A 24,408-nucleotide genomic window follows, 5' to 3' on the forward strand; every position below is an offset into this window, starting at 1 on the left:
TGCACCTGTGACTAGTACCATCTCAAAGCTTGTTTCCTTCTTGTGAAAGCTCTCAAAGAGTCACTAGCCTGCTACTGAAAGCCTTTGTTCTTGCAGAGAGAACCTTATAAAAAATTTTCCTTATTTCTTAGTAAGATAAGTAATAGCAAATAATTTAAGATGGTCTAACATTTATTAGTTTTGTCTTACAAATAAAATCCAAGGTGAATTTCCTTCTTCCACCTCCAGGTGGCACACTTGTCTGCACAACTCTCACTGTACGGCTCACGGGCCACTGCTGGCCTTTAAAACTGCTGCAAGACCCAGGGCCCTGTGAGCGTGATGGTGTGGCATAGTCATTTTACAAATGCTTTCCTAAATATGAGGGTATCAAAACTATGTCAGTAGTGACTAATAAAGTGTTGAATTGGAAATAAGCTCTAAGATGTTAAAAATCTTTTTTCTAGGTATAAGGGTGCTTATAGTAATTGAAGACATTTTTTTTTTAAACCTATTTGTAAAATAGATGTCTCATAGACCGTGTTCTATGATACAATCAGATGAAACCATGGTTTCATTTAATATGGTAGTCAATTCATTATGTAAACAATTGTAGTCCTTTCTGTATTTAAAAAAATAATAATGGTACGTAGACTGAACAGCCAAAATGTAGTGCATTCCAAGCCAACAGTTTTTGTTTGGACCAGGTTTAGCTATTTTAATAACTTAATAATTTAATAGCTAAAACAATGACCTTATCAACTAGTATTTTCCCAAGTACTTGTGCAGTTTGAGTTTATGGTTTATTAGTATGATTGAGAAAATGCTTTCAAATAGCTGTAAACTTTTCCTCCACTCTGAATTTCTTTTAAAAATTGATCCTATTACTGGTTTAAAAAATATGTAGGATCATAAGGACTTTCAAAATAACTCTACATTATGAATAAAATTTGGGGTGACTTGTGGGACTGACTACCCAGCCTATCTATGAAGGATCTTCCAGTTGGTTTCCCTCTGCCCAGCTGCTTTGTGTCTGGTGGGCTGGTGGGGATGGGGCAGAGGGTCTTCAGTTCCCCAGCATCCACAGTGCCAGATTCTGTACTGGGACCTGCATGACGTTGTCCCACCGATTCTTCTCTGCAATTCAGTTAGATTAATATCATGACCCATTGTTTAAATAACAAAGGTTCAAAAAATATCAAGAACTTTTGCCCAATGCCACACATTTAAAAAGGCTGTTAGAATTCAGAGGCAAGGCTTGGCTTATGCCATCCAACAGGGCATGTCTTCCCCCTTGATTCACAGCTAACAGGCCGGTCAAGCAGTCAGTCAGTCCTTGGTTCTGTTTCTCCTTCCATCTTGTTTGACCTGGGCTCAGGCCTTGGCCCCCCTCCTCAGACCCCTCCTGATTGGAGCACCCTCCCACCTCCAGCCCCAGATAGCTTTCCACAGCTGCCTTCCCAGCTCCTCACCATGTTTCAACTGCCCTTCTAAAGCTGTTCTTGGTTGTTCTTAGTTTTTCCTAATGCTTAAGCAGCTTTTTCACCTCAGTCTTCCCCAAAATATTTGGACTTGAAAAGCACCATGATTTGGGTTTATTAAAAACAGTTCCTATTAATTTCATCGTTATTTAAAACATATGGAAAGATCAATATGTGTGAAATGGAAAAGGACAGTTGAGGAAAGGAATTTTATTTTCATGTTTCTAAGAACATATATCAAAGACTGGAACATTTTCTTTGCTTAAAATAAGTAAACTGTTTTTTAACAATGACTTACAGATTTAACATCTTAATGCAGTTTGTTACACATCAAAGTTAAAGTCTCTTTTAAGGGCAAAGCTTACATTAACGTAAAATTATTGTTGCAAATTTGCATCTAGAAACTTTGGGAAATGTAGGTCTTTGTCATTTTCATCTGTAATTTTGTAACACACCAAAAAACATGAGACCTCTCTCAAGTGGAGAAATATGTATTGTTCAGCCTGGAGGTAACCGTCAAGTGACAGATTTGAATCGTAACAGTAGAAAGTCATGACTAAGCGTAATATGGTGTGATACAGTGTAATAGTTAAAGAGCATGGGCTTCAAGACAGCCTGTCTGGGCTCTAGTCTTGGCTGTTCCTCTTATTAGCCAAGCCATTTGACCTCACTATGCCTTGCTCCCCTTATATGTCAAATGCAGGAAATTATGTTGCTTACCTCCAAGGGTTGTTTGAAGACTTTGAGGAGATAAAATATGTAACGCACTCAACTCAGAGCCTGGACACAACAGCCTTCAGTTAGGTGAGCCCTTGTGATAATACTGAAGAGTATGAGGAAAAGAACAGCAGTTCTAGTAACTGAGTGTATTTTATTTTTTAATATGTTAGGATGTTAATGTTTTTCTTTCCCCATATATTTTCTTACTTTTGAACATAATGGTTTGACTAAAAGATAGGATTAGGCATTGTGGAATTTCAGAACATGTGGAGAAATACCCACTCCCCATGCTGTGGGTCAGACTTAACTAAAATATTTATTTAACCCTCTTGTGACTCAGAAACGTTTTTTGTGTGTCTCCTGCCACTGGCTCACTTTCTTCCCATTCCTCACCCTGCCCGCTGTGCCTTCTCTATGATGGAAGCTAAAAAGCTTAACTATATGTGTCCCAGCTCCTTGCAGCTGGGTCGACATCCACCCAGGTCCCTTCCAGCAGAGGCACCTAGACGGCGGTGCTGGGAAGCACACGTAGGGAGTGGCGGGCGGCAGCTGGGTCATGGGGAGGTTCTGCTCCGGACCCTGCATCGTGGTGACCAGGGCAGGCAGCAGCATCTTTGCTGGAATCACTCTGGTATATAGCTGGACGTTCCTACTTGCCACCTTGTTCCGGGCTGTGGAGGGTTCATACTTGGTTCCCCGACACTTCTAGAAACTCTATAAGCCATCTAATGCCCTGATAAAAATCCCTTTTGTCCTCATCCCAGCAGGGTGGATTCTGTTGCCTGCAAGTAAGAACCTGGCTCAGACAGTGGCTACTCTGCGAGGTACCACGCTGAGCGCTGGTGATACATGATCAACATGGCTCATATTTCAGTCACTAAATGCACTTGTAGCATTTCTTTTTTCCCCCTTAATTTTAGCCACTTGTTTTATAGCCAAGAATATTTAACTTGTTTTAGGAATCTTTTGCTTTCATTTAACTTCATATTTTAGTGAACTTTTTACCACACCAACGTTAAAGATAACATAATTTTAAACATCATATATAGAGTAATGTTCTTAGAAGTCAAAATAGCTCATGATTTTCTTAACGGAAGTTACAACCTCCTCTCATGAGGTATATGATGGAATAATATAATAATAAACAGTCGTTTGTAAAAAAGATCCCAAGGGGCTCCTCAGTGAGCGTAAGACTCAGCAGTAAGCTATGAAAGCAAGGTGCAGGGGTGATACTTGTAAATTGGCCATACCTGACTCTTTTAATAACCCCAGACAGCCTGTATCATGCAGTGATATGTAATAATTGCATCACCTTTTCTCAGACAAAGAATTGTTCTTTGCTGAAAATTTAGACTTATAACTAGAACTGTGTGTTAGATGCACATAAATTTATAAATATATTTAAGGCTAAACGTAAATGAGTATTCAGTTTCAGGAAAAGTGCAGAATTAAGATGGCAAATTAGGGACCTTGTTTTATCTCATATCCAAGGAAGTAATTCTAATATATCTCTAAAGTGCTTATTCTGTACAGCATGTGATTGTTACCAAGGTTTAAATTCATGGGATTTTGATTCAGTGCTACCAGGGTGAAATGCATATTTATAAATTTAAAGGTCTAACTGATGTTTAGAGGATTAAGTAATGCTTGGTGTGTATCAGTGGAGGAACTCTAGAAGGCTAACATAAAAGCTTCATTTGAAAATAGTTTTTTAAAACTATAGGGTTTTACAGTGAGTAAAAACAGGACTAATCCCAGGCCTTATTCCTGAGGTTTTTAAGAATGGGGAGATGTATCTTCCAAGACACCAGGATATAAGATGGTTTTAAAATATTTTCAACATTTGACTTTTATGGTTGGCAAACCACATATTGGGAGATGAGAGACCTGGGAGTGAGACTCAGCATTGTCACCCACTGGCCATGGGGCCCTTGCCTGAGCACAAGAGACCCAATGAGTAAGTTGGACCAGAGGACCTCTACGGCCCTCTCTCATTGCGCCTTCTTGGATCCCCTGATCTATTTTTAGGCATTTATTATTAGGGTCACATTGTTCTTTCCTAAACATAGCAAAAGGTTCAATAATCTTTTCATGTTGAATATTTTTCCTCACCATTGTAACGACCTGGTCAGGTTCTGAGGGCGGAGACAGTATTATGATACACATGAGTATCTGTGGTATCCATCACCTTGTGTGAAGAGCCAAATAACTGGTACACACCTTATAGGAATTGAACTGGGTTGAATACCCTTCTAGCTGAGTTGGTCTGAAAACAGCTCACAGAGGAGGTGGAATCGATTTGAGCAGAACTTTCAAGGATGGATAGGATTTAAATAGTAGTACAGGAAGCAGGATGGAATTGCGCGTGTCGGAGATACAGACCTTCTCAGGCCATGTTCAAGGAACAGTGACCAGAGTGGTTTGTATTAGTTCTAAATATGTGCCTGGAAATAATGGGCGGACATGAATCTAGGCAGCACTGTAGGGAGCCTGGATTCAGCATTGTTTTCACCTCATGACTAATGGGGAGCCATTGAATGTTTTGGAGCACAACACTGAACATTGCCAAAAAGCATTTTAAGAAGCTTAAACCAAGGGCGCCTGGGTGGCTCAGTCAGTTGAGCGACTGCCTTCGGCTCAGGTCATGATCCTGGAGTCCCGGGATCGAGTCCCGCATCGAGTCCCGCATCGGGCTCCCTGCTCGGCAGGGAGTCTGCTTCTCCCTCTGACCTCCCCCCTCTCATGCTCTCTCTCCCTCATTCTCTCTCCCTCAAATACATAAATAAAATCTTTAAAAAAAAAAAAATTCTTACCTGTTACGAAGTAGAAATGTGTTGGAAAGGCTTCCAGGCACATTTCCTCTCTACCTAAGAGAACATAATGTCTAACACTGTTGGAATTTGAACAGTTGATGTCCAAACTGTAAATTTATTTACAGTTATTAAAATAGCTAGAATTTCTAAAGGTCTCTATTATCTTAATTTTTATTAGCCAGTTTTGTTACTATTTGGTTTTGAAAGTACTTTGACACTTAAAAAAACTCCTTTATTTTTCTAAAAATATTATTTTGAGTGTGAATTTACTTTTTTTTTTAAATAGTGGGATTTTATTTAATGTAAAGGTCTATAGCAATAAATAAAATAAAACTTTCAAGTTTGACTTAGGTTTGATGGAAGAATAATGCTTACAAGGATGGGTGGTAAATGTGAACCCTGTCCTAACATATATTGATGAACTAGTAATAATTCTTACTGTGTGCTTACTGTACAAATTCAGAGTGATGAAATGTAGAATCTGTCATGTTGGTTGGTCATCTCTTCTTCCCCAACGCATATGGTTTGTGTTCTGTCACCAGGTAACATCCGGTGGTTTCTGAGTGTTTCCCATAATGTTTCATGAGAATGTACAAACCATACATTAGTTAAGTTTTACCAAAGAAAATTTTATTATAACTTTGCTTAGCTATCAGTGACCATAGAGACTTGAGACAGATGACTACACCAAAATCATAACCTGGGGAGTTTTGTTTTTTTTCTTATACAGCTGTGAAACCAGTAATTATTTTCATTAAGCTAAAGACCAAGCCCACTTACCCCTCATACACCTAAATAAGGAAAGTAGAAATATGTAGAAGGTAACAGATGGTAGAGGCTTCAGTTAGGAGGTTTAACACGTGTGCAGTGAACTTGTTTCACAGCTTTAGAAAGTGTAAGATGATAGCAGGGGAGGCTGACCTGGAGAGGGAGAGGTTTACCTGAGGCCAGAAACTTGAGTTTTGTTTGATTTCCCTTTTTGGAGTTAAAGGTATAAAGACTTTCTTTCAAATAAACGCTATCAGTGAAGAGTATGAATTATGAATTTAAATATGAATTTAGCCATACATGTTTAGTAAGCATATGCTACATGAAATAAATTAAAGCCTAAAAATGTAATATAATAACTCAATATATGTGGAAAATTGATTTTGTCCTTACTAAACTGTTACCATATGGTAAAGTGTATAAGCTGACCTACATCTTTCAGTAGAAAAAATGTTCTTTTGTGCCCCAAGGTCTCTCTTTGGAAGGAAACCCTACGGTGTCCTCTAACAAGGCCCACGTCACCAGAATCTTCCTTATAGACTCACTGGAGTGCATCTTGTCTTTTCCCAGGCAGAATACACACTCAATAAATATGTTGATTGATCAAAAATAGGAGGAAAAAAAGAGAAAGGCCTCCTCAAATCCATGTGGCATCATGGGGAAGAACAGATGACCAAAGTAGCTGAGCCAAACCATTCTGATTGAGACTTTGGCTCCAGTGATCAGTTTCAGAGCTGACATGAACTTTCTACTTTCTAGAGTGGTGATTTGGCCTTCATTCATTACCCTAGAATAGTGATTCCTGGGATGGCAGGGGGGTTTGCCGCCCCCTCCCCTCTAGGGACACTGGGCAATGTCTGGAGATACTTGGTTGTCACAGGAGGGAAAGGGGTGTAGTGGGTAGAGACCAGGGGTGTCATTACACATCCTACAACGTACAGGACCACAACAAAGAATTTACAGCCCAGTGTCAGTAGTGCTGTGGTTGAGGGACCCTGCCCTCAAATAGTAGTACCTGCACAGATGACAGCAGACTAGAAGAGCCAGGTGATGTAAATTAAACGACAGAACCCAGCAATCAAAACAAACATGACAGGCTAGCTCTCTCAACTTAACCAGAGAAATTAAACCCTACAAAAATTTAACCAGGGAGATTAAAGAGAGGCAAATGTTTGAGGTTGAACATTATGAAAATTGCCAGTAGGGGACTCTTCTTCAAAAAGCGGGTATTCAATTGCAATTGGTCCAATTTATTTTTTTAAAAAAGAAAACAATTTAAGAACTCAAGCACGGAATGATTACACGGATTCAGAGTTAACATGACAAATACTGGGGGGCATTTTGTCCTGAAGCCGAATCTGAATGAGTGGTGTGGCCTGCAGTGCCAGTATCTGAGGCACTGCAAGTGTGCGTGGAGGCAGGGAGGGGCTCAGGGGGGCTGTGCTCCCCCCTGCACACTGAGTGCACGTTGCCGAGCGGCTGAGACGAGGAAGGATGGCGAGAGAACAGCTTGCATGGTGAGGAGTTGGCACATGGGCACAGATGATTGCTTCCTTCAAATGTCTGGAGCCCTGCCTGTGAGGAGAGAGAGATCAGGCTGTCTTACCTCCCGAGTGGGGACTGATGGTAGACTCCAGCTCACCACCAGAGGCACTTTCTAGCCAGGTGTCCTGTTCAGATGTGGCCGGTGATGGATCGGGGGTTTGTAAGCTTCTCAAACTCTGTCAGGTCCGTCTATGGCCAGCTGGTCTGGCTACCTCCTGGCAGCCTGGGCTAAAGGGCCATCCACTCTGGAGCTTGAGCCCTGGCCTTGCACTGAAGTCGCTGTATGCTTGAGTCAGTAACCGCATAGCCTCCTCTGGCCTGAGTTGCTTGTTCTATGAAATGGGGTTATAACGGCTCTCTTTGGGGCCCTGGAAAAATGAGAACAGTTAGGCCTTCAGTAGTAGGGTCGCTGCAGAAGGGATTCCCCTGTTGTTTGGAAAATCGCTTGTTGACCTGCAAGAGCTTCTTTTCCCATTTAGAATTCTACAAAGATTTTAAGAAAATTTACATTTTTCTTCAGGCAGAGAAGAACTGAGAGACCAAGAGGTGGCTTCTAGAAGCATTGCAAATACTGAATTGTACTTGGGGAGGGAGATGCCTTAACTCCTGTGTGGAAAAGATTGATTTTTGAATATAAGAGATTTTAAGTCAAGACTGTGGTTTATAATCCATAAAGGATAGGTTTGGATACAAGGAAATAACATCAAGAAACGCATTCTAAATTGCAAGTTTTGTTTCTGTGAGAAAGTGCTCTCCTTGTGGGGAATAATCTCTTTTTGTCTGTTGATCCCTTTTTAATACCTAACAATAAGTGGGAGTGTGGTAATTGCAGACTGTTCAGCTATTAATGCTATTTACTGGAACACATTTTAGAGAGAACATTGTTTTCTGAAGAAACAATAAACAACGGTTTTTCTTTTGTTCTTCCATGGAAAAATATTCTTTGGTAGGTATTTGTGGGCTAAATAAATTTTAGAAGAAGAGAACCTTTTAATAGTAAGACAAAATAAAATATCTACCTTTTTTTTTTTTTAACCCTGTACTGGAGTCTTGCATTGAATGTGTGCAGCATGGTCTTTTTGTCAAGACTCAGGGCCCTTGTGTCACCTATCTGCTTCCCTCCCCTGGGTCCTCATAGAGTGCTGGGCTGTGCCCCTCCAGGAGCCCTGTGCTCTTGGCCTACTCTCACTCTCAGCTATGTAGAGCTGTCCCCTACCCGTGAGGGGTCATTGCTGGAAGGCAGGGGCCACCTTTATTCTTCCTCATTCCCCTCACAGCCTGGGCTGACATGGTACCTGCAACTGAGTTAGCACTCAAGAACTTCGTCAACTTATTGTGAAATGTTTTTGTAGGAGACTATCAGAATGATGTGGCTTTCATTTTTTTGGACTCCTTTTAAGTGAGTGGGGGTTTTTTAAACAAAAGCACTTATTTTATTATTATTTTTTTTCTTTAGAGAGAGAGCATGAGCAGGGGAGGGGCAGAGGGAGAGGTAGAAAGAGAATCTTAAGCAGGCTCCACGTCCAGCGTGGAGCCTGACATGGAGCTCGATCTCACAACCTTGAGATCATGAACTGAGCTGAAAAGAATAACTGACTGAGCCACCCAGGTGCCCTAATGAGTGGATTTGAAATCAAATCTATTTCAAGTCTTCTTTTTCAGTTGGCCCTAGAAAAATGAATATTTTAATAAGATCATAATTAAAAATGCTGCCATAATTTAATACAAGCAATGATGTATGAGGCTTTAGAATTTACAAAATGCTTTCCAGTCAGTCTCTGTCGCCCTTTGTAAGAGCACTGTGGGGTAGGTTGCATTTTCATTCCCATTTTACAGATGATGAAATTGATGCTCAGGAGACAAAGTACTTGCCCAAGATCAAAGATCAAAGTAGTGCTACCTTTTAGGAGTCTTATTTCCAAATCCCTCCTCTTCATTCTTCCTCCTTCTCTCCAGCATCTGCTGAAAGCAACTTTGTTTACAGAAAGTACTTCTTAAGCCCCCCAAATGAATTTTATTACATGTAAGTCAGAAACCAAAATGTCAAACACCTGTTCCTAGAATTTGAAGCAGCAAGCCATTTGTCGACCCGTTAAATGTCACTTAAGTACTCTAGACGGTCTAATTCCCTACCTTTACCTCTTTCCGTCCTCCTCTGGTGGGATTCGCATCCACTGGGCTCTCCATCACTGGGACAGGCAGGCTTTGCCAAAACTGCTGCTTTCTTAGTGGTTGAGAAGTGGGTTGAGAGAGCTAGGTCCCTTTGGGAATTTTTTCTCAGATTTAAGCCGTTCTTGGGAGCTCATTGTCCAAACACATATTACATTATAAAAAAGAAGACGATGTTGTAAGTGTCTTGCCCATGATGAAACTAAAAGTGTTCTCCGTTGGGACTGATCTACGTATCGCATCCAGGCCTCCACCTCATGTTGGTGGGATGGTTTTGTAGAGTCCCAGAACTGAATGACCAGCACATTGCTCCTCTTTCTCTTCCTTTTTTATTTTTATTTTTTTGACAGAACACAAAATATGGAAAGCTTTGATTTTGCTCCCATGCGCAGGTGGAGTAATTTTACGTACAAGGAAATAAACTAGAGAGCATGCGTCTTATGTTATCCTAGAATAAAAAGAATGTATAACCATATTCCAAAGCATATTTCTTTTCCTGTGTGAGAACACACCAGAGGACATGAGAGGCTCCAACAGGAAGAGCCTTTCCTCTTTAACCTGTTCTTAGTCATCGCAAACAAAGAGCCCAGAGACCCCCAGGCCACCAAGCAGGCTTACCTTCATCCACACCTGAGAACGAGGCTTCCCAATTTCAGCAGGGAGAAGGAAATGCTTTTAAATGCACTGGACACTCATCTTTGACAACATCAGAATGTCTAAATCTTTTAGCAGTATTAAATGAACACAGAAGCTATAAATGATGTGGGTTTTCTAGTGTTCATTTGAGAGAAAAATAGGAATCCTCGTTTCTTGTCGGAATCCTGGGAGATATCTTGGTGTTTTTCCATAGAATCCTCTAACTACCACCCCTACACACAGTGCCTATGCCTCACACACGCGCATGTGTGTATGCATGCACATGCACGCACACGCCCACACGTGCACACATGTACGCTCAATTTTTGTCCAGCATTTTCCTAAGAATATTTTGGTGGGAGGCTCATTTCTATTTTGAAGATAGCATTTTATGACCTAGTTCCCTCATTTGATAATATTTCTGTGAGAGTAATATGTATATATTTTGGAAGCACATTTTTAAGCCAGAGCATTTATTGACTTCACTTGAAAGTATAGCTCTAAAAAAGTATTTTTTGCATTTATAAATGATTATTAGGCAAAGTGAATGGGATGAAAGAATAGTTTGTGTTTCAGAGCTAAGTAATGTCCTCAGAATGTTGCTCTGGCTCTACATATGAGGCCTGTTTTTCACCAACGTCAAATGGTGCTTCATTGATCCTGCGTTAACACTTAATCTTCCAAAGGAAGAGGAGCATGCTTGGGTTTGTGTCCAGACCTTGGGACAATTTCTGTGTAAATTAAAAAATTGAATGATGATCTCTTAGATCTTTCTTCTCTAGGTTTAATGTGTTTCCAAAGGAACACATTAAATATCCTTGTGACCCAAATTCAGTAGAGAGATGTTTCCCCTACTAAATTTCTGTGCTTCATTCTAAGGTAATACAAGTGTGCAGTCAGACCCTAACCTGGATTCCAGCATGAGAGTGAATGAGTATTCTGCTTGGCATCATAGGCAATGTTGACTGAACCTCACTGCACCTGTCAGCCATGGCGTTAGGCAGCACCTGACTATATTAAGGCTATGGTTTCATCCAAGAATTTCTTTTTAATATTCTAAGCATATATTTCTAGCTGATTCATTCCTGAAACAGGATGAACAATATACCTGGGAGCAGTATGGCTGCCTGTTGCTGTAGTACCTATATTAATTATTTGAGTGCATGTTTCTCCCATTGCGGTAATTCCTACCTTAATGATATTACTTGCATGATTATGCTCCATAAGTACATTTCTAACTATCCTGTAATCTGTGATGGCAGTGACCTTTGCTTCTGCTCCAGAATGTTGTGAAGGCTGTGGAGGGAGGAGTGGGGTGGAAGTGGAGAGACTTGAACTGGCTGCCTCAGAAAAAGCAGATTTGAACATCCTCCTATCCCACCTCATCCACCCTGCTCCCTGGCCCTTATGACAAATGCCTTTCTGCGTCTACTTGTCCCTCAGCTTTTGCCACCAGGTTTCGTCCCATTTCAGAGTGCCGCATCCATGTCCAGCACTCTGAGCGGACTTTGTGCTCACGGGAGTCTGCTGCAGCCTCAACACTTTCACTGTCATTACTCACCAGCAGGGACTCATTGAAGCCCTCACTTGCTGAAGTCCCATTGTCAGGAGTTAATGACTGCTCTGAGCATCTGCATCAACCTCATTAAACCAGCCTGTTGTACAAACTGACTGTAATGTTGTAGATTTGAGGCTCATCAGGGTCACGACTAAGACAGTCATTACATAAGCCATGGTGTCTTCAAGGCATGATTGGTGCATCTGGTAAGTCACATCTCTCTACAACCCTCCAAACAGTTTTTTTCATCTTATGGAATTATAAATGTGCCGGAATTTCATGATGGGTTTGCCATCTCTCTGTTAGTCTCCCCAGTGAGCTGTGAAATGCCCTTTATAGGAAGCCCACGTGGAAGCAGCTCCTCCTGATTTGTGGGCTGCAAACAGGGTGTTGTTGGTCAGAGTAAAAGGGGCTTTATATTTCATTCATGTTGCTAAGGACTTAGGGCTGAGAGAATGACTCAGTTCATATGATGGAGGGTGAGTTCTTTCTCAGTGCATCTGGTCTCTGAGTACCCTGAGCATCCTTGCACTAATTTGCTAATCTCCAAAAATATTTTGAGAAAAGGTTGAATGCCACCTCACAGGCTCTGACTTTCTTCCCACCCCAGGAACAACGGCCTTTCCATTTTAAACTTCCACATTCTCCCTAAGATGAAGAAGGATATTCATTCTCACAGCTTTTATTCAGTGGTGTACTGGAAATTACAGCCAGGACAGTTAGGTAAGGAAATGAGATAAAAGGCAGCCAGACTGGAAAGTAAGAAGGAAAGCTATCTATAATCACAGACAACATGATCTTGTATATAAAAACCCTAAGGAATTCCTACACTCACAAAAAACTCCTATTAGAATGAAAACATTAATTCAGCAAAGTTACAGGATACAGGATCTATATACAAAATTAACTGTGTTTCTATACACTACAATGGACAATATGAAAATGAAATTAAGAAGACAGTTTCATTTATCAAAATGAACAGAATATTTAATAACAAATATAACCTAGAAAATGAAAGAGATACACTGAAAACTATAAAACGTTGCTATAAGAAATTAAAGAAGACCAAAATAAGTGGGAAAATGTGCCATATTCCTGGATTGGAATACTTAATATTGTTAAGATGACAATATTCCCCAAGTTAATCTGCAAATTCAATAGGATCCTTATAAAAATTCCAGTGGCATTTTTTGCAGAAATGGAAAAGCTGATGCTAAAATTCGTAGGCAATTGCAATAAACCTCAAATAGCTAATACAGCCTTGAAAAAGAGCAAAGCTGGAGGACTCACAGTTCCCTATTCAAAACTCACTACAAAACTACAGCAATCAAAACGGTATTGGTGCTGGTAAAAGGTTAGATATATAGATCAGTGGAATAGAATTGAGAGTCCAGAAATAAACCCATATATCTCTGGTCAACTGATTTCCGACAAGGGGGTCAAGACAGTTAAGTGGGAGAGGAATAGTCTCTTCAACAAGTGAATGATGTTCATGTGAACATCGTGTGAAAAGATGTTCAACACTATTAGTCACCAGGGAAATAAAAATCGAAGCTATGGTGAGATACCACTTCACATTCACTAGAATAGCTATAATTTTAAAAAACATGAAAAATAACAAATATTGATGAGAAGTGGAGAAATTGGAACCCTCATATGTTATTGGTAAGAATGTAAAATGGTGACGCTGCTATAGAAAACAGTTTGTCACTTCCTCAAAAGTTCAAACATAGAATTACCATATGAACCAGCGATTCCATTGCTAGGTATATGCCCAAAAGTATTGACAATAGAGTAGGTATTCAAATGAAAACTCGTACACAGATTTGCATAGTAGCACTATTCACAGTCACCAAAAGGTAGAAACAGCCCAACTGTCCATCAGCTGATGAAAGGATGAACAAAATGTGGTATATCAACACAGTGGAATATTATTGGGCAATGAAAAGGAATAAAATACTGCTACATGCAGTAATATGGATAAACCTTGAAAACCTGCCAAATGAGCGAAGCCCAGTAAAAAAAAAAACCCACCACATAGTGTATGAGTCCATATTCTGAAATACCCAGGGCAGGCATATCCATAGAGACCGAAAAGTAGATGAGTGGTTGCCTGGTGGGCAGGAATGGAGAATGACTGCTCATGGGTAGAGGGTTTTCATTTTGGAGTAATGAAGATGTTCTCAAATTAGATAGTGGTGATAACGCACAATTTTATGAATATACCGAAAACGACTGAGTTGTACGCATTAAAATTTTATTTGAAGAGGAGCACGAGTAGGGGGAGAAGCAGACTCCCCATTGAGTCGGAAGCCTGACTCGGGGCTTGATCCCAGGACCCCGGGATCATGACCTGAGCTGAAGACAGATGCTTAACCAACTGAACCACCCAGGCATTCCTGAGTTGTACACTTTAAAGGGTATTTTATCACATGTAAATAATATCTCAATAAAGCTCTCCCTGGTGATCTGGTGGTTAGTATTCAGCACTCTCAATAACACTCTTAGAGATAACAGAAAGAAAGAGAAGTAATTAAGATAATCTGGCGACATATCAACTTCAGTATAAAATAAAATTCATATAGTGTTTCTTAAAATCAGTCAGTCAACCAATCCCCCATTTTTCCTGAAGCAGTCAGACAGTCTTCATCAGTTTGAAGGCTAGCAGAGTTCTTCCTCACAGATGCAGGATTAATTGCAAGCAATCATAAAAAACAGTGGAGGCTCTCCTTAGAGCTGAGGGTTGCAGTGACTCTTTCTGCCATCTGCCTGATGTTCTGTCACTCCTGAAATCCTGATTTCATGCAAATGGTCAAAGCAGCTCCTGTGGCCATCAGAAGTTCATTTCAGGGTTCTCACTCCCTTTTTCCTTTGCACGCTGCTGTCAGGGAAACTCAGTGTCTTCTCCATAGCATATTTCATGGTGAGAAGTACTAGGTGACTTTGTTTCTCCAGCTACAGAACCCAATTACTCTGTCCTGTCATATTTCTTCTGGCCTTGGTAACACAGTTACACCCAGAGAGGTCACATTTGTCCCCCATTTACAAAAATCTCTGCTTTTTCTCCAAAGATCATACCATTCTTGGCCCTTTTAACAGATAATGTGTAGTGCATACCACATATTCCTCGACTCAGATCTTGAAAGGAATTTTTAGCTTTCTTCTGCTGTGTTTTTTTTTTTTTTCAGTGACTCTTCCAGAAGTACAGTGCTCATGACATGATCTGCTGTACTCTTTTTAAAAGGCCATAATCCCAAAGGCTTTATTTTTATCAACAAAAAGTCCTGTCTGAACCAATGTAGAGTATGAAGAGGCCAGGTAGCAGCTTGTGGTGTATAAAGGGTGTCTTTTGCGCAGAGCTGGAGGAGCAAAGACCTACTAACAGAAACAAGAGGCCAAGACTTTGGGGCTTTGAGGGATCTGTTCTTCTGGTAACTAATTTTTTTTTTTTTTTTTTTTTTTTTTTTTCACTCAGCATTTCTGAGCTTCCATAAGAAGGAGTTAATTGATACTTACAAATATGTCCTCAAGGTACTGCAGGATTGTAGCTACCTTTTTAATTGTTAAAGTTTAAATTATATGCAGGGTTAGAGTTAAAAGTATCCTTTTGCTTTCAGATATTTTGGTAATTAGTAATTCTACTTGGGCGTGGAATGGGTTGAACCTTTTCATTAACCAGATTAATGAGATAACCAGATCTGAACATTCTCCCTTTTACCAAACAAAAGACCTCCCTCTAGAATTTTCTAGATAAAAGGCAGGTATCTTCTCTGAAAAATAATGAAGTTATTCATTATGTAGCATTTTATTTTTCTTAAAGTAAAAAATTAGAGAGGGAGTTCAGTGATTTTGTACACATAAATTTTATTTCTTAACAATTCTGTTTGGCCTTCTGGAAGGTCTGAGTGACTTTAGGTGGAATAACCGGATCTGTTTGCTCCTGAGGAGCAGGCGCGAGTCCGCTAAGGAAAGGCAGGGAGACAGATGGTCGGCTATTGTGTTACAACCATCATCTGCTGGGCCGTGAGCAAATATTAAGTGAATAATATATATGTAATTGGTGTGAAAGTACAGTTGCAACATTTCTAATTCCCTTTGAACGATGGCTACTTCTTGAACATTTGTGTTTCATAGAATACTATATTGAAATGTTTTTGTTTACAGGGTTAATCCATTTTAAACTGCTTTAAAGTGAACATTTTCCCCCATTTTTGACACCACTGTGCAATATTTTGAATTGAAATGGCCTGTAATGGCCCTTTTTTTATTTTCCATAACAACACGAGCACTAAATTATAGCTGTGCAATTATGTAAACAATGGAAATGCTTCCAGAATGAATCCTTCCTTTTAAATTTTCATTTTGTGTAATTGTTGGAAGGTTTGGAACCATAATAAACAAAATTATTTTACACATTTATCGTTCTAAAGGTCAATTATAAGAGAACTAAAGAAACAACTCTATGCAAAATGAATAAACCAATTTCTGTTGCCATCACCATATGTTTTTCTTATCACTTATGGTTTTTCCAGTTACTGTGTACATAGCATTCAATTAAAGCGATTCATTTACCAGGCTGAATGCGGTTTGTGTTTATAGAACAGTGCTTTGGAGGAGAGGAAACAACACGCCTCTATTTGAATTACCTGATTTTTTGTGAGATCAGTGATAAGAGACAGATGTTCTCACCAGTTACTTTCTCATAAGCCGGAATCTTTTGATAAGCTGCAAATTCACAATTATTATCATACAGTCCACTTTCACACTCAATGTGTAGCATGCATGCGGACTTTTAACCAAAAACAGGAGAAAAATACTACTTTGGTGGTCTGTTTACTATATCGTAGCATTTTGCAGAATGAATTTTATTTCCTTTGAACAAAACCGTGTGAAAGAGTTTTGTCCGTGCCTCATACTGGTCAATTTTCAAGAATAAACTTGATTCCTGTCCATTTTTCATTGGGCTTATTATATTTTAGTCTCTTTAGATTATGGAAAAAGAAACTGATTTTTGCTACCAGTTTCACTTGTTTCAGGTAAATTCTAGAACTGAGAAGAATGAAAGCTAGAAGGTCTAAACATACCATTTTCTGTTTTATAGCTAATTGCTAGAATGCTTTGCTAAGAACGTTATCTGAGAGCATTAATTTCTAGAGTTTTTTAATATCTGGGATAATGTCATCTGAGAGGCTTATTTGTGCCACCTTTGAAATCTTTTGCTCTTTTTGAATATCAGCAAAATAAGTCCACTGAATTCTACAAAGTAAATCTACAAAGTAAATTCTAGAAAGTAAAATCCTTCAGAGTCCTTCCCTTTTTGAAAAAAAAAAAAATTTGTTACTCTGTTTATTTTTGCATGGCCCTTTTCAGTTTAGAAACGCATGTGTTCCATTTTTAATGGAAGAGAAACATGAAGCCCTAGGCATGGCAAGATCTGCCCACAGTCACATACACTAGGCCTTGAACCTAAGCCTCGAGGCCCCAGCCCCAGAGCTCTTTTCATCACACCAGGGTTTGAGTGCAGGGGCATTTCCCGCCAGTGGTCACAATGGAGGTTTCACTAAACAGCATCTAGTCACCCAGTAAGAACAATGGCCCCTCCTCACCTCCACCGGTCCCTGAGACCTCTCTCAGGTAGGCCAGCTGGAGAGGGTACAGAACTCTGACAGTACCCTGAGGATCAGCCACCATTCATAACAAGGGGAGCCTCGGGATGCCTGGGTGGCTCAGTCGGTTGGGTGTCTGCCTTCGGCTCAGGTCATGATCCCAGGGTGCTGGGATCGAGCCCCACATCGGGCTCCCTGCTCAGCGGGGAGCCTGCTTCTCCCTCTGCCTGCAGCTCTGCCTGCTTGTGCTTTTTCTCTCTCTGACAAATAAACAAACAAACAAACAAACAAATAAAAACAAGGGGCGCCTCTGTCAGGCAGTGGTATTTAACAAAAATGCGGTAGCCTTGGTTTACTGTTAGTGTTTTGACAGAAGGGTTATTTTCTATTTGTGACATAGGATACTGGTTTTCCAGAATAATCTTATTTAAGTTAAAAAAATGACTTGCTTTCAAAAACAGACAAATAATGCTCACTTTGGACATGGATATGGCAAAAGGCATGAGGTCCTACATGAATAATTAACATTTGGGAAGCACCGTCCTGTTCCGTCTATAGGTGAAGCCCTGGAGACTGTGTGGCAAGTTTCAGAGTCTCCAGATTTTTATTTTCTGGAGATTCCAGCAGTAGCTGTGATCTTACCATCTGGAGGGGAAGGGGAAAGAAAGATTCTACTAGCAATGAGTGGAACCCTTGGTGGATATACCTCTGTTGGGAATATGCAGTGGCTCTCTTTTGAGCACCACACAGTTATTCCTAATTTTCACATGTTATCACAAAGAGAGAATCTTTGGGTTGTTCCATTTCAGTGTGGATGAGCAAAACAAGCAGGCATATGGCCATAATTTGGCTGACTGGCCATATAGTTCCCCCTTTGACTCCCACATTACCCCTACCCCAGTGCTGCCTTTAACTGGCGACAGCTAGCCAGGCCCCGCTTCTCCTCGGGGCTCTGTCATATGTGGGTGGCAGGGTAGGGTAGGCTAGCCATCTGTTATTTTGCCCTCTGTTCCCAATCTTCTTGCCCATAGAAACCGGTTCCGTTGAAGTGACTGGCCCGCATCCAGGGGGTGGGGAGCCGGGTGAGTTTATCTCAGCTCCACGCATTTCTGCTGTCTTTAGCATCAATGGCAACTTCGTAATTTTTTGTGAATGCCCCATTTACAGGGCATTACCTTTATACGTGTGAATCTTGTGAGGCAAAATGGATTTCATGTACAGATTCTGGCCCTAGCTTATTAAAGGATTCAGTTCACAATTCTCACAAACTTGTCCCAGAAAAGCATTTTTTGAAAGTCAAAACTCTAAATTCCAGTGGTGAAAATGGCTTATATTTAAGTAATATGCCAAAGATTTTTAAAAATCGACAGGGTTCAAAGCTTAGTTCCTCATCTCAACAGATGGAATTAGCACACACATAACAAAGTTAACAACATGGGTGTTTGCATTATTAATCTTCAGATGCATGGCATTCTGCTACCTTGCTGGCCAGGTTTGCACGAATCCTTTCACTGCGGGATATGTCAACAGAAATGTGCTCCCATCTGCTGCTGGGTAGCTTGATGCCTGATATTCCGAGACAAGGCCCAGCACAATGCGTACCTCTGTGAGTAATTACAGGTGTGTGGTGAGGAGCCCAGGGCATTAATCAGAGGCTTAATTATGAAAAAGGTGGATCTTTTGTTCCACTCTTGGAGCATGAGTTTACTACACACTTTCTAAACTGCAGCATCCATCTGCTGAGCCCCTTAGAATGTTTACTTTGGCTGATATGGACCCTAAAGTGTATCAAAGGACGTGATTAAAGCGGGGTTAAACATTAACTTGGGAGAAGTGTGGGGTCAGGTTTTTGTTTCCTTCCTTCCTTCCTTTATCTGTCTGTCTACTTATCTATTTATTTTTGTTATAGGACAAATTCTGCTGAAATGCTAAAACTTTAAATTAGTACTTGCTAAACTATTGACCATATCTGAACTCTAAAAGAGTAAGCATTGTACAGTCATTTTAAGGATATAAACAGCACAATTTGTAGAAACTAAATGAATCCACTGTGTAAGGAAAAAAATAAGTCGGGGAAAAAAATGTATTGTGAACACATAAAAATTATCTTTCAAGATTACAAGTTGTGAAATGAGGTTATTTTTGTCACGAAGGACTTATGTTAGAATTTAGCATGTTGCTACTACTTTGCTCTAACTTAATGAAATTAAATCCTGGATTATTTTAAAGGGCTTCTTAAATAGCCGCACTGGGGATGCCTGGGTGGCTCAGTTAGTTAAATAGCCGCACTGAAATCTGAGAAAAGAAACCAGACTTTTTTTCGTATTTTGCTTCTTACTTGTATTTTGAGACTAACTATAGGTTGAGTAACTACAAGACACATAAAGTCTAGTACTTCAGTATGTTTGATGAATGTGCATGGCCTAGAACTGCATAGAAGAAGTTTGTGGTGCTCTGACTAATCCCCCCCACACACACACTTGCACAGATGGCTACGGAGATGTGTCCTGGCTGTGGGTGGCACAAACGCTGTCCAGTAGTGGAGCCCTGCTTTGCCCCAGGCTGGGATGTGGTGGCTGCCTCACAGCAGAGCTGGCAGCCAGGGGCCGGCCTGCCCCCCACCAAGGACAGGCCATTGCAGACACAGCAACACCAGGTGTCTGGGCAGTTGGTGGTCTTCGTGCTGCACCCCGTGTAAAAGGCAACTGCTGTATTTGCACTTTGACCTCATGATCACACTTGTACCCAGAGCCACGCCAACTCCCTGAGCTTAGACTCTGACCACACTCCATTCATTCCCATTGTTTAACACAGAGTTATCCAAAGAGTGAAAATTTCCGGGTCTTTGCCTACTTGAAGACTTTTTAATGTAATAGTGTGCTTTAACTTTTGAAAATGGAAGAATTCTGGAAGTGATAGGTGTTTGCAGGTTTTATTTGTATATCTACCTCGACACTCCTGTAGCTTGTCCAAAGAGCTCACCTTAAGGTGGAAGACAGAAGGAGTGGCTAGTCCCAATGCCATGACTTAGATTTTGTCATCTTACAACTTAGTGTCTGTTCTCTTACCTGTAAAATGGGTACAGTAGGCCTTGGACCAACTCATCTCCCAGTACCCCTTTTACTGAAAAATTTCTGTGACCTGTGTTCTCTCAGATTATCACACAGTGGCCATATGTACCAATGAGCTGACGACTTTGGAATTTTGTTGTTGAAAATTACAGTTGTGTTTTCTTACCTTCCCTTTTAGGATATCTTAAACACCATTATAAGGCACTGTCCACCCCGCTTCTTCTCCCTGGGTTTGCCTGGCTTCTCAATGCTGGTGGGGGACTTCATCACGGCCGCTGCCAGGGTCCTCAGTACAGACACGCCGGCGGTGAGTATGACAATGCTCAGCATCCAAACTCCCAGGAGGCTTCACAATCGCTAACAAGGTTCAGATTTCTCCACTCTTAACAGGTGTTGACTCATTAGTGCAATGTGAAACTGGGCTCTCGGGTAGATGCCCTGGCAGCTGATGTGTGAAATTGTAGGATAAGATGACACACTGGTATTGGGAAGGCGTTTCATCAAAAGGCCAGAGTGTGAAAAATCATATCCTCACTAATATTTCAGCACATTTACACAGTCAGAAGCAGGACTTATCTCTTAAGAGTCTATTAGCATTTTCCACTAAATGGTGGCACAGAGGAGATGTCTTAGTAAAGACAGAATTTTAAGTGTACATTATCAATAATTTTTTAAATTGTTATCTTGCTTATTATAAGTCTAATAGAAAATATTTTTAAAAAAATGTTAGAAATGTTAGAACACTTAAATTTTAAGCAGATAATGAATATATATTATTAATGTGCAATAAAACTCTGACAAAATTCTTGTACTAAAAAACTAGAATCAAGTAGACCTAAGTGTGAACATTCAGGGCTGCAAAAAGAAATTATTTGCAATCTCTTCATTTACCTCCACTATTAGGGCAATGTGTTAATAATGCCTTTTGAGAGAACACTCTTCTACATTTCAATTTAAAGGGCCTCTCACTTTTGTGCTCTATACAACTGTTACCTGTTCAGACTCATTGTTTTCCTCTACAAATGGTGTGAATGAAATTAGCTTTATTGTTTGCCAGGGACTTGTATTGAAATCAATATGAGCATCTAGCTATGTAAATTTTATTTGGTATATTGTTACTTTTTCACCCTACTTATTTCTCCTGTGCAGGGTAAATTCAAACTCCAACCCTGGATTTTAAATTAAGTTGTTTTTTAATACTTTATGTAGCTGGTATTTCACACTGGTATTTTCATGTGCTAACTTCTTATAAGGATAAAGTAAAAAGCAAAGAGAAGGGAAAAGAGACAGGAGCAAAAGGGAAGGATGAAAGAAAAGAAAGGTAGAAGAAAAAAAGGAAGAAAAATATTGGGTTTGTTCAACTTTTTTTGTGAGGAATATGACAAATTTTTATGCTTCTTTATATCTGAAAAAGATTTTAGGATAATCATTCTCAAAGAACCTTCAAATCTGGGGCACCTGGGTGGCTCAGTCGTTCAGCATCTGCCTTCGGCTCAGGTCATGATTCCAGGGTCCTGGGATCGAGCCCCGCATCGGGCTCCCTGCTCCGCGGGAAGCCTGCTTCTCCCTCTCCCTCTCCCCCTGCTTGTGTTCCCTCTCTCGCTGTGTCTCTCTCTGTCAAATAAATAAATAAAATCTAATTAAAAAAAAGAACCTTCAAATTTATTTTTAAACATTTAGATCAACACTGAAGAAGCTCACAGGGCACAGGTAGGAAAATCATACTTCTTTATTGACGATTTCCTTACTTGCTATTAGAATTTCCTGTAAAAATGCTGGCACCCTTTCTAGAGATAATCATGCATGGTGGTCATTCTCGGTGAAAATTTATCTCTTGGCTAGATAAGCTGTTAAAGTAGCTTCCCCAATTTTTTTTTTTCAAGAAAGAGAACATGCGGTCATGTGGAAGTGAGACTTATATGAAGGAACAGTAACTCTGAATTACTTTGAATTTCTCTCTTAGTTTAAACTTGAGGTTTAAAGTTGTAGGGGAACAGGTGAGAGGTGTTTGGATGGGGCACACCTACTCACTCGGAATTTTTGGTTAACACAAGTCAATTACAAGTTTGAAGTACCCCTGCTATGCAGATCTGCCCCACTGAGGCAACTGGGGAAAGACATGTACATGCACGGGTCCCCAAGAGATAAGCAGGAGCTTGTGCTCAGTAAACGTCCTTTGTAGGAGCCGAAAACTACAACTAATCCAAATGTCCGTCACCAACGGGACAGATACAGTGTGCACATAAGATAGCGTGTTACTTACAATCCCCTTCTCATGCTAGACCCTGGAGCTCTGTGTGGTCAGACCTGGGTTCCATCCCAGTGTTGCTTTGTACTGTACTGGTTCTCTACCCTAGACAATATGCTTAGGTACACAGGCCTCATTCTCCTCTGTGGAAATTGGGACTCACCCAGGCTCAGTGCTTAGGCACTTATTACTTAGATTTACCACATTCATTGAATAAAGCTGTGTAACAATTCCTTATTTTATTTAAGCTCTAATGTTTTATATCTGATTATTACATAGTCTAGCATGCAATCTAAAAGTCCACAGCTCAGGGGCGCCTGGGTAGCTCAGTTGGTTAAGTGTCCGACTCTTGGTTTTGGCTCAGGTCGTGATCTCAGGGTCATGGAATTGAGCCCCACATCAGGCTCCACACTCAGCCTGGAGTCCGCTTGGCCCTGCCCCTCCACCTATGCCCCCCCCCCTTGTAAATAAATAAAATCTTAAAATAATCTTTAAAAATTAAAGTCCACAGTTCAAGCCAGGCTCAGTAATTAAGGCCACTCAGGGAAAGGAATCTATGAAGTCTAAACCAAGATTGGTGGATAAAGGGCAGCAATTAGAGAGGACTGACAAAGCAAGCCTGTTTGAGAAACATTTACTGTGGATCCACTACATGCTGGGACCTGGCCTGGATGAGTATGACAGGGCCCCTACCCTGAAGGAATCAGCTGGGTAAACTCAGTGTTAGTATCTGTGCATAAGTTTCTAGCAGCCATAGTAGAATCACATCCAGACCCCAGAGGGATGGCAACAGAGGAATAGTTCATTCTGCTTTGTGAGAGGTGGAGGGGAAGAAGACCTACATTAGAAAAGTCTTCCTGGGAGAAGTGATGCTGAAGCAGAGACCTGAAAGGCCATCGGTGTTCGTCAGCAGCCACCCCTTATCTTGAGATACTTTTTGAGCACCTACTGGGGTAGAGAAGTGGTGAAAACCATATAACCCTGTCTTCATTGGGGTTACAAACACAAAATGACTATATAACACATCAGAAAGTGATGTATGCAAAGAAAAAACCCAAAGCAGTGATGCTAGGGACCACAGAGGTGGAATGACGTAATGTCTTGAATTCACTTTAAAATATTGAAAGTGGAAACTTCTTAGTGAATTTTAAATATTGAAATGAAAAAAAATGAAACAGATACAGATGAGGCAAGAGTGGTAAAATCTTGAATCTAGGTGTTGGGTAGTTAGGCGTAACACTCTTTCTCCCTTTTTATTTAAAGATCTCCTTAACATAAAAATAAAGGAAAAGAAAGGCAGCAAATGAGGGGACAGACTGATGGAGGTGGGGTAGAAGGACAGGACTCTGGTCAGGTGGAGCTCGTCAGTGTGAGATGCCTCTTGGCCCCTGAGGGGGCACGACATACAAACCTGGACTTCAGGGGGTACTTCAGGGGAGGCAGTCTGGTATAGAGAGAAATGTTGGGGAATCCAGCACGTAGGAGGCATTGAAATCATGGGTTGGATATCCCTTTGGGAGTGAGTATAGATCTGAGAGACAAGAGGGCACAGGACCACACTCAGCATCACAGAGTTTGGATCCTGAGGAAATGAGGCATTCCATTCTATGAGACTGTCAGATCGCCTTAGGGCCAAATGGTGAAAGTGTTCCCAGGCCCAAGGGAGCCTGCGTCCTACACTGGCCAGGGGTCAGGTGAGGAAAGGCCTGGGTGGTGACCACAGGGCTTTGTGTGGTAGAGGTCACATAACAAGAAACCATATTCACTGACCAACTTTGGCAAGTCTTAACATTTTCATTTTGCCCCAGTGGTTT

At 40.7% G+C, this 24,408-nt stretch overlaps 1 protein-coding gene across 5 annotated transcripts in view; it reads left to right on the forward strand.

Moving 5' to 3' along the window:
- RALGAPA2 (Ral GTPase activating protein catalytic subunit alpha 2) overlaps positions 1-24,408 on the forward strand; it is a 324,790-nt gene that overhangs the window by 158,127 nt on the left and 142,255 nt on the right. For all 5 annotated transcript variants that reach the window (XM_035005755.1, XM_035005753.1, XM_035005752.1 and 2 more), the window contains one exon: positions 20,525-20,653. In XM_035005755.1, the coding sequence (XP_034861646.1) occupies positions 20,525-20,653 (129 nt within the window). The remainder of the gene's footprint in view (positions 1-20,524; positions 20,654-24,408) is intronic.

This window comes from Mirounga leonina, unplaced genomic scaffold (genome assembly GCF_011800145.1).
Source record: "Mirounga leonina isolate KUSES-001 unplaced genomic scaffold, KU_Mleo_1.0 Mir_150, whole genome shotgun sequence".
NCBI lineage: Eukaryota > Metazoa > Chordata > Mammalia > Carnivora > Phocidae > Mirounga > Mirounga leonina.